This window comes from Lithobates pipiens, unplaced genomic scaffold (assembly GCF_037356315.1).
Source record: "Lithobates pipiens isolate NorthernLeopardFrog02 unplaced genomic scaffold, aLitPip1_a1.2 Scaffold_8, whole genome shotgun sequence".
NCBI lineage: Eukaryota > Metazoa > Chordata > Amphibia > Anura > Ranidae > Lithobates > Lithobates pipiens.
Window position 1 is genome coordinate 276,443,062 of NW_027507903.1, and position 24,042 is coordinate 276,467,103.

Consider the following 24,042-nt stretch of genomic DNA (forward strand, 5'->3'; position numbering starts at 1 on the left):
CAAATGGAAACTATAGTCTTAAAAATATTGTTAGTGCATGAAGTCTGTGACGAACACAGGCACATGCATATTTGTTCATTGCATATGCAGGTTGTTTTTCGCTTATTAGTGTAATGAAATGGTTGTCCCTCATATGTCCCTGCAAATGCAGCAGACAGTGTCTATCAAATTATCCTGACTTCATGCAGTCCTAAAAGGAAACTTGCCATGAGAAAAATATGTAGGTAGTAGTCCTCTCTGAATAACTGGTCAGAACAGTTATGTAAATTGGGAATTGCATCTTTGCTCTAATCAGTGACTTAAAGTATTGAAACAAGGAATAGCCAGGTACCTAGTGTTTCCAGAAGAACATCAGCAATGGCAGCACCCATTTTTATCTCTATTAACCTTTACAAATTCAAAGCAGTCACAATGCCACAAGAGTCATATACCATGTGGCTTTTGATTAATCTTTAGATCAAATGAGGTAGCTTGAAAGCCGCGTTTTTATCTATTAGATACAACAAAAGAAATGGGCACTTTTGTTTGTTCTAATATCTAATGCCCATTCCAATGAGGAGCTGTCCAGTGCTGAAATAAGAATAAACTACAGTAACAGTAGTCTAAAATATAAACAAGGGTACTAGTACGCACAACCCCAACTAATGTCTCTAATTAATCCCTAATGCTCAAAATAACGAAAGGAAGCTGCCAACATATATAGTGATCTCAACACCATCAAAGAAATATAAAAAAAGTAGTATGTGGCGCTACCTCACCCCAAAAATAACATTTACAATAAACTACAAAATGAAAAATTAATTAAATAGATAAATAGTGCAAACTATTAAATGTGAAAACAATACAATCAATGTGCAAAATGCTAATGTGCAAAAAAAACGCATAAAATGCAATAATCAACACACATATAAATATAATGTGCAATATTCTCTTAAGTGCAATCCGCAAATAAAGTGCAATATGTATACAATATGTCCATATATCACAGCAATGTAGTGATCTTAATAAAATAAATACTGTTCAGAATATAAAATCCCAAAAAGTGAAAATCCAAAACGTCCATGCAGTGAAAAATAGGTGTAGAAAACTCCAAACTGTGACAATCCACCGATAATTGACACTTTAGTGCTCTACTTGTGCATCCCTCGTTTTCCATGCAGTGAAAAATAGGTGTAGAAAACTCCAAACTGTGACAATCCACCAATAATTGACACTTTAGTGCTCTACTTGTGCATCCCTCGTTTTCCATGCAGTGAAAAATAGGTGTAGAAAACTCCAAACTGTGACAATCCACCGATAATTGACACTTCAGTGCTCCACTTGTGCATCCCTCGTTTCCCTCAGCCTCTCACCTCTATAAAAGGCCACTAGGGGCCATATGACGCTGTATCAACACTGGTAACAGTCCCAATCCCCTTTGCTCCTCGTATGTCCAGCCCGTCAGTAATACAAGTATCATCAGAGGTATGCACATATGAGATAAGAAAAGGGGGGCTCCAATGTGTAGTAAATTTCAAATATGCTTTAATAAAGTAAATCCACACTTACATTTAAGTAGTAAAAATCGCGAGTAAATAATCAGAAAACTTCCGGTCTCGGCTACGCCCGGAAGTGACGACAGTAACACCTGGCTCCTCCCTGACGCATTGCTCTCCTTGTCCAATTCACTGATTTAAGCAGGATTTGTGTCCAATCTACTTTGATAAAGTCACGTGTATGTGACGCAACGCGTCAGGAGGGAGCCAGGTGTTACTGTCATCACTTCCGATTGCTGCCGAGACCGGAAGTTTTCTGTTTGTTTACGCATGATTTTTACTACTGTAAATGGGGATTTACTTTATTAAAGCATATTTTAAATTTACTACACATTGGAGCCCCCCCTTTTCTTATCTCATATGTGCATACCACTGACGATACTTGTATTACTGATGGGCTGGACATACGAGGAGCAAAGGAGGATTGGGACTGTTACCAGTGTTGATACAGCTTCATATGGCCCCTAGTGGCCTTTTATAGAGGTGAGAGGCTGGGGGAAACGAGGGGTGCACAAGTGGAGCACTGAAGGGTCAATTATCGGTGGATTGTCACAGTTTGGAGTTTTCTACACCTATTTTTCACTGCATGGACGTTTTGGATTCTCACTTTTTGGGATTTTATATTCTGAACAGTATTATTTTATTAAGATCACTACATTGCTGTGATATATGGACATATTGTATACATTTTGCACTTTATTTGCGGATTGTACTTAAGAGAATATTGCACATTATATTTATATGTGTGTTGATTATTGCACTTTATGCGGTTTTTTGCACACTGTTTGTATTGCTTGCACATTGCATAGTTTACACTATTTATCTATTTAGTTTATTTTTCATTTTGTAGTTTATTGTAAATGTTATTTTTGGGGGAGGTAGCGCCACATACTACTTTTTTTATTTTATTTTTACAGTTACAGTAGTGTATGCACTTGCTTGTCAGGCTCAATCAGGACTACAAGAAAATGGCACCAACTGTACTCTGTCCAAGCACATTGATGATCACAATTATATTAAAATTACTTTAACTTGGTTGCTATCCATGGGACAACCTCCCTTTATGATTACACCCAAAATTGGGTGAAATGTGTTAGAGGGGGTTCTCTGATCGGTGGGGACAAAGGTGAAACTATTTTAATATAATTGTGATCATCAGTGTGCCTGGGCAGTGTGTGGCAATATTTTCTTGTAGTATCTAAGTTATATATTTGAAGTTCTGCTGCTAACATTCATTCCTAATCACAAAAATCTACCATATGTTAAGCTGCTGGCATGTACATAGTGGCCAGGTTCATGGTTTGATTTAGACTGTTTCAGAGTCAGGGGCTAAAATAACAAAGGGCATCATGTTGAAATACACTCCAAGCCTCAGAGCCAGGTGCCAAATGCCATGTGCTGTCTTTCAACAGCTGTCATCTGGGATGGTATAAAAACCAGTCAATACAGAAGTAAGCAGACCACTGTATCCTAAAATGTAGGCTTCCCGCAGTATTGGCTAGTGAGATGGGTTAATGCAAATCCCATCATGTCATTGCCTCAGGGAGTCATGCATTTGAATGCTTGTCTCTAGTTTTACCATAGTTGGACTGCTGAGGTTGCCTACCACTGAGTTAATACTACTCACCCATATGTCCTCCTTCTAATGTCTACAGAACTGGTCATGTATGGTACATCTGGGTCATCCTTACATTTCCTCTGCTCCTTCCAAGTATTGTACATGCAAATCAATGTAGCTTCTTAAACTCATGGCTGTATCACTATCCAGTAATATTCCAAAATGTTCCAAAATCTTACCCCCCTTTTCCCCATATCCCTACTGCTTTGATATAATTCTGCATCCCGTCTTTTAAACCTCTGTTCAATGTACTTTATCTATATATGTTCTAATCCTTTGGTACACAACCAATAATGTATCATTTTTGTACTATACTCAACATTAATATTGTGGGCTATACAAAATAAATTATACATATGTCCTGTATAGCCCTAATAATTTATAACATTATAGCTAATGCTTCATTCTGTGCTATTTACATTGAATATGTATATACCCTTGCAGTTCTTGCTTTGCTTTGGTATACATATTGATTGTAATGTTTCATCCCTTCTTTTATCAAAACATGAATGCAAATATTGAAATGAAATATCTTAATCTTAATCCCAATATCTTGGACCATTGTTCAATAGATCATTTAGGGTATTCAGCATAATCATGTACCCTCCTACATCAAGCCACTAAGTTAAGTACTCTGCTGACTTCTTTTACATATTTACAAAAATGTAGAAATAGCTTGTCCATTTTAACTAACCTGTTGTGACTTAGAAATCATATTGGGTTAATACAATTCATTGTTTTATATATGTGAAACACTTGTATAAAAACATAAACAAATAGTAGAATTAATAAAACAGTGGTGTTCAAAGGATATCGTATCTCCTTTTCACACAAAATCTGGTTCAGCTATCCACAGAAATCAATCAGCTTTCAGGTTTTATTGTCAAACTTATTTGAACAAGTTGAAGTTAGAAGCTGATTGGCTACCATGCACAGCTGCACCAGATTCCGAGTGTTCCAGTTTTTGAAAATCATTCCTGAAGTATTTGTAAATACATAATTGGATAACATTTTAATCATTTAATAGTTATTATAAATAGTTGTCTATGAATAATTTCATTTAAACAGGTCATGATATAAGTAATAATAGTTAGTCACATCTGATTAGGCTTCTTCTGTAATGTTAAATACGTTTTATGACTCCAGCTGCAAAAAACACTGGGACGAGCACTGAAACAACTTTTGATAATTCAAAATAACTCTACTTAAATGTGACTAAATGCTACTAACAATTGTAAACAATGGTTACATTTTATTTGCCCACTCTTACATTTTAGGCCTATAGGACTATCATTTAAGTCAAATGTAGACTAAAATCTATTTAGAATTACCAAGGCTATTTTGTGTGCAGAGTCAAAACAAAATCAATGTTTACTCTCCCACAACATTTAAGCTGTTATCCTTCCTATTTATTTAAAGTTTTATGTTGCTACTTCATTGCAACTCAAATTACAATAGGTACAATCTTATATTGTATCATACTCATACTAGGACTAGATTCTTAAACAGTAGCTAAAAGTATGAAAATAAATGTTAAGGAAATAGAAAAGCTACTTTACTTATATTCTTAGCAAATGGCTTTTAAATAGGTTAGCAAATAAGAGAAGAAGGATATGTGGAGAATCCGAATTCAAATAATTGGAAAAAAGTGGGAGGAGTTTTGCACCTCAGGGAACCTTAAGGAATATTTGTAAGTGAGGAAGTGAGGAGCGATGGGGTAGGTGGGAGGGATGAGGGCTGATTTATATATATATATATATATATATATATATATATATTTTTTTTTTGAGAAATATGTAGTAGTTGATGGATGTTAGGTATGTTGATGGATGTGTTGTATGCTTTATAATTATAAAGAAATAATAAAGAAATATTTGAAACAAATAGGTTAAGGGAGTGTGGACTGCCCAGTCCTCACAGGCCCAGGAGCAGTTGCCCCTCTACATAAGTAGGGAAACATATGGTTTTAGTTTTGAAACAGGATTTCAAAACTTACACAAGGAAATTATATTTTATGAAGCATCATGGCAATTTCAGTTTTAGACAACCCTGTTCTGATACAGGGAATGATAACACATTTTGTTGCATTTCAGGGCTGTTGATTTCCCTCAGCCTCTTACCCTAGTGCCGGGTTTACAGTGGACCATGCTTGCACAATGACCATTTCCCAATTGACCACTCTTAGCCTCTTAGGCCGCGTACACACGCGGGGACTGTTCGCCCAACTTTGTCCGCTGAACAGTGTTTCGGCGGACAGTCCGCCCGTGTGTGGGCTTTCAGCGGACAGTTTCAGCAAACAGTCTGCTGAACAAAGTTTTTCGGAAATTCCGAAAAACTGTCCGCTGAAACTTGGTTTCAGCGAACAGTCCCCTCGTGTGTAGGCTTGTTCGTCAAACTAAGTTCCGCGCATGCTCAGAAAGGATTTACACGCCGAAAGTTGTAATGCAGTGTATAGGACGTCGTATTTTCCGTCCCGTCGTACGTGCCGTTCACGTCATCGCGCACGGTTTCAGCAAACTGTTCGTTCGTCGTGTGTGGGCAAGTCCGTCCATGCTAATTTTGAGCGGACTGTTTGCTGAAACTGTTTGACGGACAAAGTTGAGCGAACAGTCCCCGCGTGTGTACGCGGCCTTAGCCTCTACATACTTGTTTACATATTCAAATTAACTCTAGTTTAATCTGCAGCAAGACAGTCCAATTGCCTCTGTTCTTTAAGGCAGCTTGCTTGGGGTCCAAGCTCCCAATCCCCATATCTATACGTTTCTGCATTATGGTAAACATTTCTACATACCCTTTACTGTTATTACTGTCATAGAAGCTATATCTATCTTTCTCCACTCTTAGCCTCCACTGAAAGCAAATGTAACAAAGGTAATAATGCAGGAGGAGCAAAGCATTTTCATCCAACTGGACAGCCTTTTTGGCAGGATCAAGTATTTTTAAATAAAAGCTGCAGATTAAACGATATTTAAAAAGGATTTTTGAAATTACATTACCATGGCAATGTTTTTGAGCCTTTGGTGACTGGATGTACATATTTTCACTGCTGTAACCCTAACCTTTAAGTCAAACAGAACCTAGACCTATAGAAGCTGCTACTGGATGATTTTTTTTTAATGGGGAGATTCCAGGTTTGCATCCCAGCTTCTCCATTTAGTAAGTCCTCTGAAAAAAACATGAACATCAGTAGTTCAGATTTCAGAGGCTGCATGTTTTTTTGCAGGTCATTCATTTGCTAAGAAGCAAAGCAAGGGTCAGGATGAAAGTTATACCTTTTAATACAAGTTACAAAGTATCAATTGCCATATTTCTATCCTCCAACCTAAAAATGTACAGCCTTCAGCAAAAATAAAAATGTCTTTACCCATATTCTAGCTGTTTTTTTCCACCAACTAAGCTCTGAAAATATAAATACTTTTTGGTTTATATTGAATTTACTGGACTACTGTGAGCAATGTCATGGCCTATCCATGTAGTAATGCTTTAGGAGCTTTTAAAGGCTCCCAGTAATTGCATAAAATCTACACTCATAGAAAGAGGTAAAGCTACCCTTGAGATATAGCATCAGAATATATAGTCCTCCAAGTCAAGAGACCCATGTTGTTTTACCAATGGGAGGGCTATATTAATTCCACAGAGGCAATTAAAAAAATCCTGGTGCCTGCTTCCCAACAGTCCACATATAATCATTTTCAACAAATTTTCATTTATGCCATGTATGTCTTTTTGACATTTGAGGATACATGCAATACACTTTTTTTTTTTTTTTTTTTTTTAATTGGTATCTGGATGTGCGCAAACAAGTGTGCTGAAATGTTATTAAATGTAACAATCTTTAATCTCATTTGAGCTATTGTCATTCACCATCTAAATGTGTGTGGCTCATGGTAATAGAACATTTGCCATAACATGTTAGTTACTATGCACAAATAAAGATGGAATCAGCTTCATTATCTTAATGCAAAGTTAATTAAAGGAATGTTCTATGTGGGTGTACATCATTTTTACATAATGACATGAGGTGAGTAGATAAAAAAAAGCAGCACAGAAGCTATGCAATGTATTTTGCCCTGCTTCATTTACTGCTGCACCAAATTTAATGTAGCACAGAGATAAGAAAAAATAAACTGCTGCTGCTGCATTGTCAAAAAATAATGTATACATTACAGATTTTGACCTAAACTATTGAAAACAGTTTTGGGCAAGCCAGTCATTTAGGGCTGCTTAATCTAAATTACACTTGCTCTTATAGAAAATGCTTAATAGTGTTCACTAATATGTATAAAACTAGCCCACTGCTATGCGACTATTTTCTGTATGAAATGACATTGCTGGTGTTCTAGGGGATTACAGAATATGAAGCCAGCTCTGTACCAAAATGTATTCCCCCCTCCCCACATTTTTACCTTCATCCCAAAAAATGTAAGTTCTGTTCAATAAATTGACATTCTATTATTATTAACAAAATGGTACAAGCACTTTATTTTTGTTTTAAGAATTATGACTTTGCTTTCCTGGAATTGTATATGGCTACCTAGAATTTTATATATAGTTGGTAAAAGTGATCTTTTGTGTAAGCAATTTGATATAACTCATTAGCAGGCATTGTTGCATCTTATGTACATGCAATATTAGATTGTGTAATATATGTCCTACTCACTTTAGTGTAGGCTCACCTTAGCTGCATTCTCTAAAGTAAGAATGAATGTGTTTAATTCACAATTTTTAGTAATACCTTAAATGCATTCTTAATGATGTCTGTATCTAATTGTGTTTAGGAAAAAGAACCTTAAAGGGGTATTCCATATCTCCTGAGAAATTTACCCTTCTACAGATTATACCATGTAGCAACAGAGAGGACTGACAACAACAATAACTCCTCCCACTTGTCACTGGGCAGTACTGCAAATTTAGATGACTGTGACACTTCAGGTTAAACCTGGTATTGCAGCATATTGGTTTGACAATACTTGTGGTCCTGTGACCACTATTATACCACAATACACTTTATATTAATAATACTATATTATCAGCTGGTGAGGGTAGTGGGAAGGATACTGAAATAAGTGCTAATTTTCCGCTTAAACAGGCAAACTTTTTATATATTATGTTATGCAACATTGGCATTGATTCATTAGACTGTGAATAATGTTTGACAGGCCATTTTAGAGTGCCTTGCTGTAATTGCAGGTTGAAGACTAAGGACCATTATAATTTTCACACCTTTATAAGTATGCTGCCTGACTATGCAACAAGAGAGATATGAACTAATACCAATAAACTTGATCAAATTTAAAAGTTTAATTCAAAACGAATTTAAAAAGTTTATTTTCCTCACCCTAGTACATCATGTACTATAGCGGAGGAAAAAGGATTGTAGAATTCAGGAGCCAGTCAGTTTAGGTTGAGATCCAGCACAGAGTATTAAAGAACTAGGGGAAATACAAAATGGGCTTAAAACCGTACATGTCAGCTGTGATTTAATTTTAGGAAATGCAGTTTCTACACCTTTTACAATCCTAACGTATTATACCCAGTGATTGTAATAGATCAAACACTGGTCTGTGCTGTAATTTTAGTTACAGTAGCACTGCTGGCTGCTGCAAAGAAAAATGTATTACATTCAAATCAACCTGTCCTTCCAGGACAATTCTAAGAACATCAACACTTTTACAGTATATTAGCCATGGTAAATCCCATATAAAACTACTATAAAGCTCTTTAAAGCATTCTCTGAGATTTTACTACACATATTACTAATGACATTAAGATACCATAAATCTCTGGAGGACAGGCTTAAAATCTACTTAGCATAAAAAAATTTAAAAAATTGTAAGAAATCTAAACTGAATAAAAAACTTTTATTCTCTCGTCTTTGTTATTAAACAGGATGAGCACATTCCTAAAACAGAACAAAAGCTTTTTATTAAAACTGTGTCATAATGATTAAATGCTAATGTCATCCTCAACAAAGGATATTGCATGCTTAATTGCTCCGTTCAATATATATTTGTGTTGAATTTTTTAATTATCTTGTATATTTGCACACATTCTGCACAATCACTTTGTTAATTCGTCATTTGATATAAAGAGGAAAAAAAAGCTAATTTTCCAGGTAAAGAAACAGCATTCTGCTCTAATATAAAAAGGAACAGACCATTAGTAAAATGGATGTGCTCAGTCTCAGGTGGGGATCCTGCTGAAATTCTTCAGCCATACCCCGCTGATTGATTGATGTAACATGGCTAGGTAATGCAGATCCAAAGTTCTCTCTCATAATGATGGAGGAGACCAAAACATTCATGCTGGGTGCACATTAATCTTTGCATAAAAAATAAATTAGACGAGTTATGGTTACACAGAGCTGCAGTCTTTCACCCTCATTTGCCTGCTTGTCATGTATGACTTTAACACTTTGTAAGCAATAGCTACGGCTGCTGCATTAAACAGAAATTAATAAATATTGGATGAAATAATGATCCTCATTAGGGAGCTGTCTAAGATGTCTTTAGTGGCAGCCTTTAAAGATATATATATATATATATATATATATATATATATATATATAGCTACAGGATCTGCTAAAGCAATAACAGTAAGCATCAATTGCAAATATTCAGCTACAAATTGTGCCTTATTTTCTAGGACTAGCACAAAAGTTCAATATCCATTAATAGTCAATCAGAATCCACATTCATTGATCTAATTTCCATATCCTGAAATATGATTGGTAGCTATGGGTTACTGCATAATACCAAAGATATTTTCACTGTCTTATTAAACCTAGACCTATTTTGTGTTTTAAGAACATTCAGCACCCCAATGTGTATTGATGGGGGCATGCAATTATCCATCAGTTATCCAAAATACATATTTAGGTAAAACAGTGCTTAAAGTGTGTTTTTTTTTTTAACAAAAACAGCTGTAAATGTTATGACAAAAGAATATAGAACAATTACAGGGATTGAGATTGACATGAATGCTTGCCATTATGTTAACTAAATATATTTGATCATGTTATTCTTTACAGCAAATAGCTGGCATTTCCCCTTTTAAACATAGACATCTCCTTTTTTTTAAAGTGAGAAACCCGCTGCTACTGTGGTAGGAATAAATAATTGCTTTAGTATTGGGCTATTATATTTAATCATCCTCAATGTAGCCTGCAAGGGGCTATAATGTATTTCGAACCAATTGACCTTGATAAGCAACAGGGCTTGCTGCTCTTTTGCACAAATATATGTCAGATCCTGCAATTGTGACACTCTCAACCTAATTATAAAGATTTATTGCATTGCATATAGTTTGCATATCCCTTAGATTTGTGTAACCCCTTCAGTAACACATTGACCTGCAGTCTAACAGAGCTCAAGCAGTCATGAAGACATATGTATGCACTATTAAATTGCACAGGTCATTATTTCCTCATACATTTAGTTTTTTTGATCTTTAACATATCAATCCTTAGATTCAGCTAACGCTATAAGATTTTTTTGAAATTCAAGATTGTATATTTTTATATATATATGTGTTTGCTCAGATCACTTTAAGATCTACAAAATAAACTTTCTAAATATAAAAATATCTAAGGTGGATCATAGCTTTCTCTGTTGCCCATATTTATATAGACATGTCTCTTTACACATAACTTCACACAAGCACAAACATACACTTTTAAGCAAATAAAGAAAAGAGGGCATACCTGGAACACAATTAGTAAGCATACAGGTGCTTATAGCATTCATGAAAAATATTTTTCCCTCTTTGTCAATATCAAAATTTAAGAATAGTTGCCTCCTCCTAATATCTATAATGCAAGTGAATGATTCCACTGCTTAAAAGATTCTCTGTTAAAATGTAAATAGTGAACACATAGCTATGGCAATGTCCTACTGACTGATGATTGACAATGGTTACCATATAAACTACACATATGAAGGATTACAAACCTACTCAGAAATAATCAGATTTACCTGAAGCCTTGAAATTGCCTGGATTAAGGGGGAAAAATATTCTTAAAACGAACAGTTCATTGTGACTTAAAAAACCAATAAATGAACTTAAATCCCTTTTCATCCCCATTGGTGGGAGAGCTAAAATTAAAAAGATTAGATCTTTCTATGTCAATCACAATAGGCTTTATGATGAAATAATCTCCCATAGCACCCTAATACCTGTAGCAAACATTAACCCTTCCAAATAATTGAATTAAATTACTTGCACATGTTCATGAATTTTAAAGATTGCCAACTCTCTTACAGTACTGTGGTCTTTTTCCATCTGCATACATTACAAACCAATAAATTACACTACAAGTAATATTTTTCTGTGATATGCGGATGTCAGATTCACACAGATTTTTTATTTTATTGTATTTTTTAACTAAATTGGTTTTGGTTACAAATAGTCAGAATTTTACTTTACCTTAAATCAATTCATATTATTACAGATATTGTTCAGTTGATGCATATTTTTCACTATATAGATTGTTTTCACTGAAACTCTGTAGCAATAATGGCATTCATCTGCAGCAGCAGTAGAGAGTACCATCTGAAACTAGCAGCAAGCCTCATTAATTTTTAAAACTATGTGACCTTGGTACATTTTACAGAGTGTAAATATAATCACAAATTAGATTGTGGAACACTGATGTTTAATATTGCATATGTACTGTGAACAGCATGTTCCTGTGTCATATATTACTGATTATTATGCATGCTGTTAAAGTAATGTTTGAATGATTGTGTCTTATATGAATCAAGTCCTCCAGGCTTCCTAGACAGCTTGGTTACCAAGCATAATGTGAGTTGCTCTATCATATTGTGTTTGCTCACAGGCTTTTACCAGCATGGACAAAACAATGTATTTTGAAGGTAAATGCATTGTCGACAGAGCAAACTATAATGTTCTTAGAAAATGTAACATTATAACTCAAAGCTATTTTACTTACAAATTAAAAAAGAAAAAAAGAAAAAACAGTAGACTTGTCTATTGTCCTACCTCCATGCTGGCCTGCCACCATGGAGATTGTATCTGTAATGTGTATTACTGTGCTTGTTACAGCTGTGACACTAATCTGCTTGTGCAGAGCAATACAAGGGGGTGGAGGAAGAAAAAAAAATGATAGCCTGCTGGCTTGTAGACTGAGAACCAAAACCTTTAGGCCAAGTCAAGGCTGAATGGAAATGACACAAGTAAAAGCTTCAAAGTTCTGTCCTTCATCAAGAAGGTATGTGGTTTTCCCTTCTTTCTAATGAAAAGTAGACAGTCATTAGGGATTCTCGTTGATCACTGTCTAACAGAGGCAGACCTTATACACATTTCTGGTGTCTGCCAAGCAGCCCAGAAAGCGTACAGGTAACTATTGTTCCAGAGGCAGACATGAATCCAATCAGCTCAGATTCTGACAGATCTCAGCAAGTAAATGCCAGAGCTTTGCTTTTAACTCTTAATTGACTACCTTATCCCCTGTAACCCTGCATTGGACAAAAACTAGCTGACACTGAAATAGAAGGCAGTTAGTTAATAACAGATCCAGGAGGCAAGGCACATACACTGTACAGTATTGACACCACCAATGCCTATATTTTATTTTACTGTGTATTTACACTCCCTTGTAGTACAGTTATCATCTTTGCTTAAAATAGCATATCCGTGTTTCTTTACACCAGCATAACCCAATGATTTCTTTAGTTACAGGTCTTTGAGTCTGCTGTATAGTAATTTGAAGGGTGTTTTCATATTAAAATGTAATCATAATAAATATCCTGATCCTTAATATAATGTATCAAGATGTAAGTGAATTTCATTTTGTAAAGGAACTACAAGTGCGAATATAGTAAAATAAATAAAATCATGGCATTTTAGAAGCATGATAGGTACTATACTATACAAGAGAGCTCTACAATATACACTCTACTATTAATTATGTGACCTATTCTTTTTCAGAAAAATAGAGAAAAGCTTGTATCTGGCAAATATATCTATCTATCTATATATATATATATATATTTTTTTTTTTATTGTTTTTTCAGATACAAGCTTTTTTCTATTTTTCTGAAAAAGAATAGGTCACATAATTAATAGTAGAGTACAGCTTTACATATCACTTCAAGGTTATTAGCTTCTTTAAGGCTGAAGTAGACAAACCTTCAGTATACATTACACATATACATGACAGTTCTTATAAGTCTTATACAGATCAGTATAAGTCCAGTGCTCTTACATGTAAGCAGGATAATGATTTTCTAGATACATAAGAAGAATAGAAAGATCATTAAAATCCTTTTCAGAACAATATAATTAAATAAAACAGATGCAGATCTAAACTAACATTGCACAATAAATGACAAATGTTGTGACCTGCAGGAACTATCCAATTCACAGTTAGGGTAGATCAGTGATAGTTGTGCTACATTCATTTGCAGAGATTACTCCTCTATATGCACAAAGCATCCAGAATAGTGTGGACACTGGAAATACTGCCCTTACAGAAAAATATTGTGTCATCAGCATGCAGTTTAAAAATCCTACTTAAATGAAACTGGACAGTTCTCTTTCAGCTATTGGTGTGTAAATATAAAGCATATTTTCATGTGCTGTTATCAGCTGCTGATTGTACAACCTAAGGGAGATTGGTTTTGTGAGCATAGTATGGCTCTATTGTCAGAAAATAGGCACCGCACTTGTATTTCAGCTTTCTAACCCCAGATAACCCTATACTTGGTAAGCTTTGCAGTTGGTTTGACAACCAAAAATCAAGTATTGACAACAGTCAGTGAATTTAATATCATCTACAGACTATAAACAGACTAATAGCCCTGCATAGCACAATCACAAACAATATGTTAAATATGAGAAAAATTATTGTCTTTCCTTTTGTTAATATAATGACTTTTTGAATAATGTACTTTTAAAATGACTGTTATTTGAATTCATTCTGAGTGATTCCTAATCCTTTACTGAAGGATATCTACCTCCTTCTAATATATAATAAGTTTATTTTTGCTTACGTTATTTTCCAAATTTAATCCCTAGACTGGTAATTCTCTGTATCATATGAAGCAAGAGAGCATTATTTACCATGAAATCAGATGCTCTGGTGTGTGTGTGCCCTCCCTTTTTAGTTTCTTTGTGAAAACAAATGTATAGAAAACACAGTCTATTGCCCTCACATACAATAGGGGAGATTTATTATTCAGAGCAGACCTAGTAATTATGAGATTCAAAGCATACTTGCTTAAACAGTGATTTGGAAACAGTATGATGAATGTGCATTTGGATAGATTAATGGACCGGCTATACTTTGAACTTGTTGCTGAAAAGAACTGGGAACACTTTGTGCGTATTAACTTTACAGTAAATCCAGCCAACTCTGGCTATTTTGGATTAGCAACTGATGCTAATCCAATGATCTATACACAATACACAAAATGTTACTTTCCAACAGTTGTTGGAAATAGGACACTGCCACGTCGTAGCTTTACTTTAAAAAACATGGTCTAGAAGATCAGGATTAAAACATGCAAAATACTGGTCACTAAACTTAATTTAAGGTCCTTTTCAATCACTCACCTGTCTAGGTACCCTTCATTAGGTGTAGCTGGTCTGGAGAGGCCATGTGTGGAGTAGGTCGATGGAGGAAACACCACATTCAGAGCTGCTGTGGTCACTGCATCATGCTGTCTCCAATCCTCTGCAGCACAACCTTCAACTTAAGTTCAAAACAAAGCATTATGTCTGAATATGTGGCAAAATTATTAGAAAATGATCAATCTTTACATACAAAAATCTTAAAAAAAAGTCAAAAGATAAAAAAAATGTTTTAACTCTTTAGAACATTTCATTTTAAAAAAAGGTATTGAGCTTCATAAAACAATATGTTGAAATAAAAAAAGAAAGAAAACAAATTGCGCTTATTATATTGATCTTTTCTATTTTACAGAAAAAATATACTTTGAAAAAAGTGTTGATTTTATAGAAAAAGCACAGGTAATTAGTGATATGTGTATTGTGTATTGCATATGTCTTACTTACCATGAGATATGTGCTTTGCTTTCTTGCGAAAATGGGAAGAGGTTGGCTGGCTTTCAGGCTGAGTGGAGTGTTTAGTCCCCTCCAGTTCTCCGTGCTGCTCTGCTGCAGGTGTGCTTAAAGAATGACTGGCTTTGTCTTGAGAGAAAGACAGTGGCCTGTGTAAGCCAGGGCTCTCTGCGTTGTCTGGTGATGCTGGAAGAAGTGGCAAACTCCTAGGGGGAGACAGGTATTTGCTGCAGTCTGCAATCCAAACAGGTTCATTTGTGCTCTTATAATGACAGTCGCCTTGGTTTTTATGTCTCGAACTGTCTGTGCACTGAATCGAGGGATGTCTCTTCTTCTTAGTATTTATTTGCTTCTGGATTGGAGGGAGAGGTTCTGAGTTTCTCTGTCCAAGATCAAAGGCAGGCATGCAATTGGATGATGCTCTGTTTTCTGACTGGCATTCAGTTCCCCGGGTTGCTGCATTGCTGAAAAGCTCACTGTGGTCTTCATTCCAGGACCCAGGAGCTCTGTGTGATTTAAAAAAAAATAATTATTTAGGAAGCAGACTAGCTCTACACTCCTCCCCTCATCACATTCTTGTTTTTCTAGTGAAAAACAGTAACTATTTCAGCAAAAGGATCGCTTAATAAAACCAAGGTCGGATGATTTGAAAATAGCATCATCTATGGTAACAAAACAATAATGATAACATCATACAAATTTATGAATTTTATTTCCCTGCAGTCACAAACATCAGACATTTACTCTAGAAAGAAAGCTGTTAGATCCTTCCTCCAGTTTCCATAGTGATTTCATTTTTCCCCCTTTTATCACAGATTGGCTGTAGAGCGGCTTGCCTTTGTTGCTTAAAAGGCTTATAGTACCAACTGTCAATATAAAGAACAAGTAAACACAGCACAACGAACACTGCCAATTGTTGTTAAGGTCTCTGAATAGAAAGGTAATAAAATTGCTGAGTATGTGGTACAGTGCATATAGATATTGGCTCTTGTAATTTTTTTTAAGAAGTGTGTGTGTGTGTGTGTGTGTATGTATGTGTGTCTGTCTATCTATCTATCTATCTATCTATCTATCTATCTATCTATCTATCTATCTATCTATCTATCTATCTATCTATCTGTCTATCTATCTGTCTATCTGTCTATCTATCTATATCTATAGATAGACACATATACACACACATTTATAATACATAGACACCTGCACACTGTAACACTCACAAACTAAGTCAGTAGGTTCACAATATAAAAAGAAAATTTAATTGAAAAGCTTAAACACCCTTTTAAATGAAGTTCCTTATTGTCACTTAAGATACCTGTAGCCAGGAAGCTTTGTATTTGGTTTAAATTGCAGCTTATTAAATTGAACTTTAAAACATCTTCTTCGCAATGAACAATAAATGTCTGCATATTGTGTCATCACTATATGCATTTATAGCTAGAGGGATTCACTGCAGATGTGCTAAGTAGCATGATGCATTGAAAACGTTATTGTAATCCAGACATTATATAGCAGGAGAAAGCAATGGTCTTATTTCCTTTAAGCCTTTGTGGTCTTCAAAAAGGCAATTAGTTTGTGTTGTGCTATAATCACAATGTTGCATACACATAGGATTTGGAGAAGCAGTATGCATCCCCATTTTCTCTGCCTTCATTGTCTGTTTAAATGCTGTTTACAGGCTGGCTTTGTGTCTTCACTGCAAAAAGATTAGGAAGTATAAAATCACTGGATTGCTTGGCTAGAAAAAAAAACTCCCCAGTAATTCAGTAACTCCCCTAGCAACACAGAATGAAGTTGGGTGCAACAGATTGTGATTTGAAACGGTCTGATGTGGAACACAATCTATAGGGTGAGATACAAATCAATGAGTGACCTGGAAATTAGGTCCATATCTTAAACTTTGAAAATAAATGCATATTACTTGAAAGTGCCCCAAGCTGTATCTCATAATGAAACAATAGAGAGCAATTGACACTATATATCACCCAGCTGTCATCTGTGATTGAAGGGAAGCACTGTATGAGTAGCAATACATCATAGTTGTAATTGAGATGCCTACACATAGAAAAACTTTTTCTTCAAAGTCATAATTTACAAGAGATAGGAAAATAAGTGATAACAATTGAGGATTAATATACAGAGCAACAGATAATTGTGTTATGTACAAGTACTCAGGCCACAAAACCCATGCAGCTCCTCACTGTGTGTTTCATTCTGCATCCTCAGGAAGCACTCCGTACAGCTCCTACCTATTTAACAAACACACATAATGCAGAGAGTATGCTTGCCCTTGTTTGTTGAAGGAACTGTGCTGGCCTTAGATCAACTGATATACAGCTGCATTTTAGGGTGAATCATCAATGATATCCCACTCAGTTTAAGCCAGCTATACACGTTTGTGGTAGAGCACTTACTATCCCAGCTGTGGCATGCACAATTTACCATCCATTCCTCTAATTCACCACTGCCATTAGATAAAAAAATCCAGACACAGAATTTCTTCCCTCTCCCCTCCCCAGTCATTCGCACTGTACGTTGTAACATTTTGGTAGCTCATAAGTTACAAGGAAGCATCAAGGGGCTGATCTGTGTTAGACATTGGTATTTATATAATTGTGTAATCATGGTGCAGTAGATGCCATTCATAGCTGAATAAAGCCTGAACACAAAGGTGTTGCCATCCTTTTGGTAATAATTGATGATGATGACATTATTAGAAGGAGTACTATTGCTATCACTATCAACATTTTAACAGTTTTTAATACAAAATATGCAGCTTTTGCTGTAATAATTTACTGTCTCCCAAGCTTTTTCCCTAAAGAATCACCACTCTGTGATCCAGTGCCAGTCGGCTTCCTGTGAGCCCCAGGTAATATGGGCACCCAAGGGGGTGTGTCATTGCCTCACTCTGGGATCACAGCAGGATGTTGTTGGCAGAAAATGTGTTGGCAGTTCCTCTCTTTACATGAGTAATGCTCATTGTCAGAGAAGAGACAAAGAGCATGTTATGTCACCAGCAGAAGAAGTCTGATAAAATGGTATGTATACATGAAATTTTCAACAAAATACATTCTTGAGTAGAACTTTAAGAATGGCCTACGTGGACTTTGTTTAGAATGTGCAGACTAATTATTTACGTCCATGCACACAACATGCATCTACCTTCCATACACACTAACCAGATCCAAACACTACAGGAAAGGCAAGCTATCTCAGACTCCTAACTTCTTATTCCACAACTCTGAGGAATGTCAAAATTAGTTCTTATCACCTAAAAAGCATGATTTTTTTAAGCCAAATGTTTAATATTCTACATCAGACATCTAAAATATTATCAGGGAGTTTAGTTTTCATTAGGCCCAGGGCACGTATATCTTACAAAAGAATCATTACGTCTCTAAAAACAGGATCAAACATTACATCCAATAAGTGAGACTCTTAATTAATATGAACTTTTTGTTTTATTTTGTTTTGTTTTGGAGTATACTATATGGGTTCAAATACATCTTGGGCCGCGTACACACAGGCGGACTGTCTGCCCAACTTAGTCCGCCGAAACAAATTTGAGCGGACAGTCCGCTCGTGTGTGGGCTTCAGCGGACTTTTTCAGCGGACTGTCTGATGAACCAAATCTTACGGAATTTCCGTAAAACTGTCCGTCCAAACTTGGTTTGAGCGGACAGTCCGCCCCGTGTGTATGCCAGTCCGCTGTACTTTCGAAATGAGCGGACTTTTCCCGCCCGGAGAAAAGTCTGCTCATTTCGAGCGCGTCTCCAGGTAGGCGGGACCCGCGAAGGAGACGTCGCGGGCCCCGCCGCCTGGTATGGACTTAAAGGGGAACCCCCACGCCGAAAAAAATCGGCGTGGGGGTCCCCCTAAGTCCACAACAGACCCTTGTCCGAGCACGCTACCCGGCCGGCCTGTCCCCCTCTTCGGTTCTTCTGCCGGGCCACCGCGCCTTCTTATAGCTCTTTTAGAGGCGGTGGCCCGGTCTTCTGTCGCCGCTGTCACTGTCGCCGCCGCCTTCCGTTCTTCTTCTTCTTCTTCTTCTTCTTCTCCAGGAGATGTTGACACGACGCTCTCTCCGGCCGGAATGCCAGAGCCGCGCTGCGCTGCCACTTATATAGTGACAATGGGGTGGGGGTACATGGGTTGGTCACATGGTGACCCCGCCCCCTTACGATGTCATAGTCCCCATGTGACATCAACCCATGTGACCAACCCATGTGACATATGCCATGTGACACCGTGCAGCGCGGCTCTGGCATTCCGGCCGGAGAGAGCGTCGTGTCAACATCTCCTGGAGAAGAAGAAGAAGAAGAAGAAGAAGAAGAAGAAGAAGAAGAAGAAGAACGGAAGGCGGCGACAGCGGCGACAGAAGACCGGGCCACCGCCTCTAAAAGAGCTATAAGAAGGCGCGGTGGCCCGGCAGAAGAACCGAAGAGGGGGACAAGACCCCCGATGTCGGGAGAAGAGGCCGGCGGCGGGGAGGAAGAAAGCCGGGCTCCTCCGCTAGCAAAAGAGCTACAAGAAGATAGCGGAGGAGTCCGGCGAGAAGACCCCCGAAGACGGAAGACCCCCGGAGCTGTGCAATAAAATATTTTAAGCTTGTGTTGTGTTTTTTTTTGTACTTTTTTTCACAGGTGAATGGGTACATTGTACCCCATACTCATTCACATAGGGTGGGGGGCCGGTATCCGGGGGCCCCTTATTAAAGGGGGCTCCCGGATTCCGATAAGCCCCCCGCCCGCAGACCCCGACAACCAACAGCCAGGGTTGTCGGGAAGAGGCCCTTGTCCTCATCAACATGGGGACAAGGTGCTTTGGGGTGGGGGGGCCGTGCGGCCCCCCCTTCCCCAAGGCACCCCCCATGTTGAGGGCACGCGGCCTGGTACGGCTCAGCGGGGGGGCGCTCGCTCGCCCCCCTTTCCTGGCCGGCCGGGTAGCGTGCTCGGACAAGGGTCTGTTGTGGACTTGGGGGGACCCCCACGCCGATTTTTTTCAGCGTTGGGGTTCCCCTTTAAGTCCATTCCAGGCGGCGGGGCCCGCGATGTCTCCGCCGCGGGTCCCGCCTACCTGGAGACGCGCTCGAAATGAGCAGACTTTTCTCTAGTTTGATTCTACATTTTCCTTTAAGTATTCAGTACAAACATGTCACTCAATTGCCTATGGGAAAATCACTTTATCTGCTGGTAGCAATGGATGCGTTTACTGGTGAAAATAAATGCATTTTTTTGTAACTGAAATGCATAGAAATGTCCATGGTCTGCCAAAAGAAATGTTATCATAAAGGTAATACATCATTCAGAAAAATACCAGTGTGAGAATCCTTAATTGTGAGGATACAAACATTTAGCTTTGGGGTTTCAGAATGGCAACCTCAGGCTTACATGTTATCACATTTGTGTATTGACTTGTTATGCAACCTAAACAGGAGGACCTTCTTTGGCAGACTTTGCTTTGTACATGCATATAACTGATTACAAGCAGCATGTAAAAGGTTGTGTAGTTAAACTCTATCATTGCAAATCTATCATACATTTTTTAGACAAAATGTCAGCATTCAGGATCAAAATGATCATAGCATCCCTATGCTAGGTACAATAACCTAATCTGTTAGGTAATAAAACAACTGCATTTTTTCTGAGTAATATATTTAATTCTCATATTAAGGGGCCTACTAGAAGGGGACCTTTGAATTAACTTCAGTTACAAGTGGTCTGAAACCAATACTTGAAACCCATGACTCCCTTTTCACATCCAGTCACAGGGGTGAGCTTCATCCCCCAAAACGTGACTCGGCACCATGCAGTTATATCTTTCCTGGCATATGGCAAGTCTCGCAACACAGGAACTTTAGATCCCGCATTATGTTGGCAGAGCCCCTTGATGTGGGATCCAGGACCCATTTATTCTTTATCACAGAGAGCATAAACCTGCTATGCCAGACCTATCTTTACTTTTCAAATATAACAAAACAGGTTCTTAGAATAAACAAGGTTTTCTCCATCACTGTGGTAACAAAATATATTTGACATGGTAAAAATGTCCTCTATTAGAGTAGTCAGGTGTTCAGTTAATCTTCTCTGGAGAAATGCAATTCAGCTAGAAATTCTCCCTACTTGTCTTTCTACATAGCAGAGCATACATGTTCCCTAAGTAGTAACACTGAAGGTGACCACTTGCTCCATGCTCCCCAGTCTATCTTTCTCCCTCATGAGAATCCCTCTTCTTTTCACTGAATCCCTCTTCTGTTCACACTTCAACCTACCCATCTATATACAGTATACCCTATGCTTAGATGCTCAGAATGAAAAGCAATGTTCCTGGCAAACAAAAAGGTGGGACCCTTGTAACATATCATAAATTAAGTGAAGCTACATGTTGTGGGTCTGTGAGAGCTCATGCAATAATGCAGAAGTATTCTCAGCACACTTGTACATGATGGCAGACTTGCCTCCAGTTTGGCCTTTTCTATTGCTGACAGGCATGGCCCTCTCTATCTCTCCTGATGCTGATATCTTCCCTTCCGATTCTCATGCATCCAGCATTGTCTCTCTTCGGCCACTTAGTGGTCACAAATGGGGTAAGAAATGGTGATGTCACCAGCAGAAGAAGTCTGATAAAATGGTATGTATACATGAAATTTTCAACAAAATACATTCTTGAGTAGAACTTTAAGAATGGCCTACGTGGACTTTGTTTAGAATTTGCAGACTAATTATTTACGTCCATGCACACAACATGCATCTACCTTCCATACACACTAACCAGATCCAAACACTACAGGAAAGGCAAGCTATCTCAGACTCCTAACTTCTTATTCCACAACTCTGAGGAATGTCAAAATTAGTTCTTATCACCTAAAAAGCATGATTTTTTTAAGCCAAATGTTTAATATTCTACATCAGACATCTAAAATATTATCAGGGAGTTTAGTTTTCATTAGGCCCAGGGCACGTATATCTTACAAAAGAATCATTACGTCTCTAAAAACAGGATCAAACATTACATCCAATAAGTGAGACTCTTAATTAATATGAACTTTTTGTTTTATTTTGTTTTGTTTTGGAGTATACTATATGGGTTCAAATACATCTTGGGCCGCGTACACACAGGCGGACTGTCTGCCCAACTTAGTCCGCCGAAACAAATTTGAGCGGACAGTCCGCTCGTGTGTGGGCTTCAGCGGACTTTTTCAGCGGACTGTCTGATGAACCAAATCTTACGGAATTTCCGTAAAACTGTCCGTCCAAACTTGGTTTGAGCGGACAGTCCGCCCCGTGTGTATGCCAGTCCGCTGTACTTTCGAAATGAGCGGACTTTTCCCGCCCGGAGAAAAGTCTGCTCATTTCGAGCGCGTCTCCAGGTAGGCGGGACCCGCGAAGGAGACGTCGCGGGCCCCGCCGCCTGGTATGGACTTAAAGGGGAACCCCCACGCCGAAAAAAATCGGCGTGGGGGTCCCCCTAAGTCCACAACAGACCCTTGTCCGAGCACGCTACCCGGCCGGCCTGTCCCCCTCTTCGGTTCTTCTGCCGGGCCACCGCGCCTTCTTATAGCTCTTTTAGAGGCGGTGGCCCGGTCTTCTGTCGCCGCTGTCACTGTCGCCGCCGCCTTCCGTTCTTCTTCTTCTTCTTCTTCTTCTTCTCCAGGAGATGTTGACACGACGCTCTCTCCGGCCGGAATGCCAGAGCCGCGCTGCGCTGCCACTTATATAGTGACAATGGGGTGGGGGTACATGGGTTGGTCACATGGTGACCCCGCCCCCTTACGATGTCATAGTCCCCATGTGACATCAACCCATGTGACCAACCCATGTGACATATGCCATGTGACACCGTGCAGCGCGGCTCTGGCATTCCGGCCGGAGAGAGCGTCGTGTCAACATCTCCTGGAGAAGAAGAAGAAGAAGAAGAAGAAGAAGAAGAACGGAAGGCGGCGACAGCGGCGACAGAAGACCGGGCCACCGCCTCTAAAAGAGCTATAAGAAGGCGCGGTGGCCCGGCAGAAGAACCGAAGAGGGGGACAAGACCCCCGATGTCGGGAGAAGAGGCCGGCGGCGGGGAGGAAGAAAGCCGGGCTCCTCCGCTAGCAAAAGAGCTACAAGAAGATAGCGGAGGAGTCCGGCGAGAAGACCCCCGAAGACGGAAGACCCCCGGAGCTGTGCAATAAAATATTTTAAGCTTGTGTTGTGTTTTTTTTTGTACTTTTTTTCACAGGTGAATGGGTACATTGTACCCCATACTCATTCACATAGGGTGGGGGGCCGGTATCCGGGGGCCCCTTATTAAAGGGGGCTCCCGGATTCCGATAAGCCCCCCGCCCGCAGACCCCGACAACCAACAGCCAGGGTTGTCGGGAAGAGGCCCTTGTCCTCATCAACATGGGGACAAGGTGCTTTGGGGTGGGGGGGCCGCGCGGCCCCCCCTTCCCCAAGGCACCCCCCATGTTGAGGGCACGCGGCCTGGTACGGCTCAGCGGGGGGGCGCTCGCTCGCCCCCCTTTCCTGGCCGGCCGGGTAGCGTGCTCGGACAAGGGTCTGTTGTGGACTTGGGGGGACCCCCACGCCGATTTTTTTCAGCGTTGGGGTTCCCCTTTAAGTCCATTCCAGGCGGCGGGGCCCGCGATGTCTCCGCCGCGGGCCCCGCCTACCTTGACACGCGCTCGAAATGAGCGGACTTTCCTCCGCGTGTGTGGGCGAGTCCGTTCATTTCAAAAGTTGGGCGGACTTAGTACGGCGAACTTAGTCTGCCGTATTAGTCCGCTCAAAAAGTGCCGTGTGTGGGCAAGTCCGTTCATTCAAAAGTTTGAGCGGACTGTCTGTCGGATTGTCTGACGAACTTAGT

General features: G+C 38.9%; 1 protein-coding gene across 1 annotated transcript in view; it reads right to left on the reverse strand.

Annotated features, from left to right (window-relative positions):
* Positions 1–24,042, reverse strand: part of LOC143962680 (dynein axonemal heavy chain 3-like) — a 2,426,925-nt gene that overhangs the window by 2,120,010 nt on the left and 282,873 nt on the right. The window contains exons 5-6 of the mRNA XM_077472045.1: positions 15,190–15,701; positions 14,728–14,866 (exon numbers count right to left, since the gene is read on the reverse strand). Coding sequence (XP_077328171.1) covers positions 14,728–14,866; positions 15,190–15,701 — 651 coding nt within the window. The remainder of the gene's footprint in view (positions 1–14,727; positions 14,867–15,189; positions 15,702–24,042) is intronic.